Genomic DNA, 6,950 nt, shown 5'->3' on the forward strand with positions numbered 1-6,950 from the left:
ATTCAACTGAAACTGCCCTCTTTAAAGTTACCAGCTATCTCTTAATTGTGCAATCTAATGGCCTTCTCCCAATCCTCATCATTCTTGACCTCTCTAAAGCATCTGACATTGTCAATTTTTCTTCCTAGATTACTTTTTCCTTGTCTATCTAATCATTCTTCCCTCTGATTACCTAGACACTATTTGCCCTCTATGTAATATTAGTGACTTCATCAATCAATCAATAAACATTTATTAAATATCTACTCTATACTCCAGGCACTGCCCTGAGCTCATCAGGAATTCAGTGAGAGAGAGAGAGAGAGAGAGAGAGAGAGAGAGAGAGAGAGAGAGAGAGAGAGAGAGAGAGAGATGAGAGATACAGATCATATAGATATAGATGTGGAGTTCTCGAAATATCTCTGATTTGTCTCCTGAGCTTACTTTATTGACTGCATTTTGGAAGTCTCATCCTGGATGTTCCCCATAAACATCCCAAATTTCCAAAATAGAAATAATTACCTCCACTCCAATGCCTCTAAGTTCTCCTTTTTTCCCCAAACATTCCTATTACTTAAATGGTACCACAATCCTCCCAATCACCCGGCTTTCAACCTAGGTATTCTTACTACAGCAACCTCCTAGTTGATTTTAGTGCCTCTCAGACAATCTCTCCACTCCAGACAGTTGTTCCTGAGGGATCTCTTCCCTCAATCTCATTCAGTTCACATATCCAATCCAATCCATGCTATATCTAGTCATTTATACCTTCACATATCTTCCCCCCTAAGTCTCTTCTGTCTATTCATATAGATACTTTTAGTTCAGGCCCTCTTTATTTCTGACCCCATTTATTGCCTTTGAAATACTCTCCCTGCCCCAAGTCTTTCCACTCTTTTTTTACTCAACTGTCAAAATACTATTTTACTAAAACCTATACTCCAGTCCAACCTCCTCAAATCACAGGTCTAAGAAACTGACTTGCCCAATACTTTCTACATGTACTTAATAGTAGAAATGAGACTTGAATAAATTCCTTGGACTCCAAATTCCATTGTATTTTCACTATCCAATACATTTAATTTCTTTCCTTTATCCTCCTTTCACTTGAAATCTTATCCATCAACAATGTAAAAAAAAGCAACTCTTGATCCCCAAAATTGTTCCCTGTCTTGCAATATAGTAATTTTACTACCAATACTACATTGTCTCACCAAATGACAAATTTTTTTAAAAAAGACTAAAAAAGGTGCTGATCTTAAGCATAGGGAAATGACAGTCTTAAGCCTTAATGAATGATGGCAACTGAGTGAAATTCATTATTTAGCCTCTCCCATTATCCTCATGCCCTATAACTAGTATAATTGTTATTGTAAAATTTTTGGTGTGTTGCTTCTCTACAAATTTATGAAATTTACTTGAACAAATTTTGTTCTTGATAAAGATTAGAAAAATCATTTTTGAAAAAGGTTATCATGATGATATCATGTAAGGAAAATAAACCAACACTTATTTTGAAACTATGACTATTAGTCATGATAAAGTTACTGAAGTAAAAGTAAAAGATAATCTATGTTTTCACTAACTGGCTTTGAAATCTTATAAATAGTATTAAGAACAGATTGACTATGTGTTTAGACATAGCTATAGCAACCATTGTGTCCTTTTGTACTTTAAGAATCTGGCACCTTGTAGTATATAGTAATTGGTCAACAAAAAATATGAAACAGATGATATCTCTGTAAGAAGATCTCTTCATTTCTTTTGAAATGACACATTGAATGTACAATTTTAATTCATTACAGTATAAGTGTATTACGAAAGAGAAAACTGCTCCATAAAATGACCAAGTGCCTTAGGTTCATAATCTGTTTGTTTGTTTTTTTTTTACTTTGAAATATAACCAGATACTGATTAGCAGGTTGTTATTCTGGTGCTTTTTTCCACTTTTAGCTACCATATAAAAGTTCCTTTAAAACTTCCCTTCCCCAAATCTGGAATTCAGAGTGAGTAAAGGAAGTTCAAGGAATCCTAGAATTTGAAACTTGTGGGACAGATGCAGAGTAACCCAAACCTGTGACTGAAATCCATTAATTTTTGTACTTTACCTTTCTTAGGTCCTGTTCAATCAGCAGCATTAATTTATGTATTATATTAATGCATCTATGAGATAATTAGATAACTAAAATTAGTTGCTGAAGCCCAGATAGATTTTGCAGGTTTATAGTGTAAATTAAAAAAAAAACAACTCTAAATCACAATAGTTCTTTAGTCACTAATTCAGGCAGATTTGAAAGATAAGACCTTTGAATTAAATAACAGGCTCACAAAGGAATTATTTACATCTGGTCTCCACACTTGATGTAAATAAATCCCCTTATAGAGAGGAAGTGGTCAAATAAAAGTTCAGCAAATGAAACTTCTGGTCTGGATGAAACATTAAAACTCAGCAATAGAAGACAAATTCCCTCGAAATAGAAAGGAAACCATTTCATCTTAATTGAAAAGTTCAAGTTATAAAAACCCCTAAATTTCAAATGGAATAAGAAATTTAAAGTCTTAAGAAATAAATCAAATAAACCAGTATATTGTCAGTCAGGCTACTTTGAAGAGTCTTATTAAATTTTCAGGGCTTAAAAAATGGTCCTCTGATATTTAAATTTTATAATTTATTTGAATATACTTTCTTAACTTTTGTGTAAATGGAACAAAAATATTATAGTGTTGAATTAATTAACAAATGAATATTTGTGTTTGGTTCTGTTAGGTGCTTTTGAGGTTATAGTATCAGAAATGGTCCTCAAAAATATATATATCTATATCTAGATATATATATATATGTAGATGTAATATATATATATATACACATATATAAGGAATAAAAATTACATAAAATTGTGAGTAAAATAATATTGTGATAGATTGTGAGCTTCAGTTTATAAGCTACTGGAATGCAAAAGAAAGGAAGGAGTTTAAGGGAAGGTTTCATATGGCATTTGATCAGGGTCTCTATGATAAGTAAATTAGGGAGACAACTAGGTGAGGAGAGAAACAATGACATTCCAAACAACAAAAATAAAAAATGAGCAAAGGCATGCAAGTCAGACTGTGGGAAGGAAAAGGACAGAGAAGATGGAAGAAAAGTTTGACATTTAAAGTCCTTTGGAGTCAAGTTCCAACTTTTCTTTCTAGATTAATTTTATATAACACTATGTATTATCCCCCCCTTTGACCACTCTCAATTTCTAACTAAATTATCTTCCTTGATGTTCCCTGAACTTAGCATTCAATTTCCCTTTGCATCATTGCAATGGTGATATCCAACTTTATTGGAATACAAACACAGTCTCCCCTTATCTCCCCCTCTTAGAATCCCTAGTCTTTCAAGATCAAACCCTTTTAAGGGAATCCTTTCTCTCCTTCCTTAAATTATATTGTATTTCCTCATCTAAATGACTATTGGGGAGGGGGCACTGCTAGGTGGTGCAGTGGATAGAGCACCTGAGTTAAAATCCGACCTCAGATACTTAATAATTACCTAGCTGTGTGGCCTTGGGCAAGTCACTTAACCCCATTGCCTTTCAATAAACAAACAAACAAACAAACAAACAAATAAATAAATAAATAAATAAAAGCAAGTCTAGGAGAGGACACCCCAAAAATGTGAAAAATAAAATTATATATATATATATATATATATGTATATATATGTATATATATATATATACACACACACAATATATGTATATATATATTGTGTGTATGTGTATGTGTGTGTGTGTGTGTGTGTGTGTGTGTGTGTGTGTGTAATGTAAAGTCAAATTATGGATGGACTTAAAAGCTAGGAAGAGCACCTGAAGCAGAAGAACACAGAGAACCATTAAAGATTTCTGAGCAGAAGAGCTGATATCTTAAAAGCTGTTGTATAGTTTGGAGGGGATGGTGAAGAAAGAAATCCCTCAGGAGGAACTGAAACTAACCAGGAGACTGCTGTAGCAATAATTTCAAGAATATAATGATGGCTTGAGTTGATATAATGACTTAAGAAATTGTGAGAGATGTTTCAAAGAAAAATAAATAGAACTTCATGACTGGGCTGGATATAAGAGATGACAGAGCAGGATGAATCAAAATAACTTCAAAATTTAGAGCCTAGCTGACTCAAAAAATAAAAATTGAGGGAAAGAGCTATTTGAAGAGTAATAACATCTTCAGTCCTATTTCAACTACATCTAATCACACACACATATATATATATAATAGATAGTACATACAAATATATGTTGTCAAACAGAAGAATATTGAAAAGTGATTATAAAAAGCAATCTGAATTATAAAGTAAGGGCAAGAGTTAGTTGGAAATAGGCCACAAAACATAGGTTGCAATTAAAATTATAGTGGTCTTTGAAAGCCAAGCTAAGGAGTTTGGATTTTTTCAGAAGTCAACATAATAGATCTCCCATCATTCCTAATCCTGTAATACTCTTGACCCTTCTCTCTGTTGAAATCCTATCTATTCTCCTGATTCTTTCCTGATTTCCCCAGAACTGAAGTTTTTCTTACATGAAATTATCATCACAGTAAAGAAGAAATTTATTTATACTTACTATATTCCAGGCATTATGCTAATTACTCTTACAAATATCTCATTTAATCCTCAAACAATACTTGGAGGTAAATACTATAGATAAATATTTGATATAGTTGAGGAAATGAAGACAAGAAATTTAAAGTGACTGTCCAAGATCACACATCCAAGAAGTGCCTAAAATTGAGTTTGAATTTAGATCTTTCTAACTCCAGATGATCCATTTGTCCACTGTGCCATTAATACTTCTTTTTTATATCTACCATGTTCTGTTGTATATTATGAGGATCTGAGTACATTTTATTTCCCTCATATTCAATTTTTAAACTCCTTGAAGGACAAGGACTAAGTCTTGTTATTTTTTTTTGAAAGATTTCTGAGCAAAAGAATTGATGTCTTAAAAGCTGGTATATAGTTGGTGGGGAGGGAAATCCCTCAGGAGAAAATGAAACTAGCCAGAGGGCTGCCTATAATAATGGTCTTCAGCATAGAAAATACAAAATGAATGGATTTGTTGAAGAGCTACTTTTCATTCTTCTCAAAGACTTTGGGGGAAAGTAACTGATGAAAGGAAATTCTGAGAAGAGAGGGATATGAGGAGAAAAAAGAAGAGAGGGAAGGTGGGAAGGACATAGAGCCCTTCATCAGATTAGTGGAATCTGGTAATGAAGCTTCAGACAGAAATACTTTTCCTGCAGAGAATGCCCCCCCAGAAAACAAAGACTGAGGAAGGAGATTAGGATTGAAGAAGCTACAAAGCAACAGTTTATGGATCTACTAGACTTTTAAATTTATAATTGATTCAAATCTATTACTTAGGATAACCCTTCTTTAAGAAGTAGGTTAAAAAAAGAAAGAAAAGAAAAAAAAAGAAATAGATAAATGTTCATGAAAATACCCAAAACACAGGACATCAAGTGGCATAGTGAACAGAGTACTGGCCATAGATCAGGAAGACTGATCTTCCTGAGTTCAAATCTAACCTCAGATACTTACTAGCTTTGTGTCCTTGGGCAAGTCACTTCGTCCTCTTTGTCTCAATTTCCTCATCTATAAAATGAGCCAGAGAAGGAAATGGCAAGCCACTCCAGTATATGTGTGCCAAGAAAGCCACAAATGGGGTCAGAGAGAACTGGACTCAGTCCAAGAATATATAGTGCATTATAATTCCATTGTGAAAATGAGTTGGGTAATGATTTGATAACCTGGTATTTTCTTATTACAAACAGTCAACTGGCTCTCTCAGTGGATTAAAAAACTAAGCCCTGGAGGCAGGAAGACCCGAGCTGTGGAAGTCATTGGCTCAGTTGACTCTCCTGTAAAATGGGAATAATAATATCAATACCAGCTTGGCAGCCTTGTTCTAAGAATCAAATGAGATAATATTTATACAGTAATATGGCAACTAATGGACTATATATAAACTAATTCTATACTTTTGTGGCCTGATGTAAAAATGAAAACTACAGAACCTCATTAGATAATTCTTTCCTGGTTCTGTGATCGGGGAGAAAAATTTGACAGTATGATGAATGTAAAATAATAAATTTTGAGGCTACCCACAGCATCTAAATATTGATAGAAAATGGGGGGGGGGGGACAAAATAAATCCTGCAGCGCGCTGAACATAGTAATATTTAACTTTCAGATTAGATTGTGACGAATGAGATGCAAGGAAGACTTCGGTTACCGCCTACTGCAGGCTAGACCAGACAAGCCGATGGCCTTCCATTCCGGTCGTTATGGCAACCAGCGTCCTTGGTTACCGCTTTCCCGGGAAATCACAGAAGTCAGGGTTTTCTCAGCTATTTACTCCGAAAGAATTCTTTCGTTCTGGGCTCTGCCAGGATTCAGCACCCAGCCCTGCCCGATGGCCCCAAAACAAGGACCAAAAGTAGTGAGAATCTTCTCTATCTCGTATTAGGGGTCTGCGGCGGGGATGGCCGCGTCCTGATCGATTTACAGACTCTTGCCCAAAGCTTATCACATCATCTTAGACCTGGAAGGGATCCTCAGCAATCTCCTAATCCAACCTGTAATAATTACAGCCCAAGGAGTTGGAAAAAGCAGCGGGTATGAAGTCAGAAGACCTACCTGGGTTGAGAACCAGGATCATATCTCTTGAACAGGAAAGGACCTTACAGATCATCTAGTTCAACCAAGCTCATTTTACCGATGAGGAAACTGAGGCCCAGAAGGTGAATCATTAGAGTATTGCCCAAAGTCACACAGATTGCAAGCGTCAGAAGTGGGATTTGAACCTAAAATCCTCCAAAGTGTCCAGTAGCATGCTTTTCTGGATGACCTCGGGCAAGTCACTATGAGAGGGTCATTTTCTTTGTGACCTTAGATGAGTGAAGTCAGCCCACCCCTCTGGGCCCTC

The 6,950-nt window shown here is 35.2% G+C and overlaps 1 protein-coding gene across 11 annotated transcripts in view; it reads right to left on the reverse strand.

Annotated features, from left to right (window-relative positions):
- Positions 1-6,950, reverse strand: part of SPATA18 (spermatogenesis associated 18) — a 107,895-nt gene that overhangs the window by 100,444 nt on the left and 501 nt on the right. The window contains exon 1 of one of the 11 annotated variants that reach the window (XM_074229449.1): positions 5,564-5,863. The exons of 9 other annotated variants lie outside the window; for them this stretch is intronic. In XM_074229449.1, the coding sequence (XP_074085550.1) occupies positions 5,564-5,617 (54 nt within the window). In that variant the 5' untranslated portion in view covers positions 5,618-5,863. Of the gene's footprint in view, positions 1-5,563; positions 5,864-6,661; positions 6,949-6,950 lie in introns of those variants that run through there. One more of the 11 variants, XM_074229458.1, reaches the window with a different exon arrangement.

This window comes from Macrotis lagotis, chromosome 3, assembly GCF_037893015.1.
Source record: "Macrotis lagotis isolate mMagLag1 chromosome 3, bilby.v1.9.chrom.fasta, whole genome shotgun sequence".
Classification (NCBI taxonomy): domain Eukaryota; kingdom Metazoa; phylum Chordata; class Mammalia; order Peramelemorphia; family Peramelidae; genus Macrotis; species Macrotis lagotis.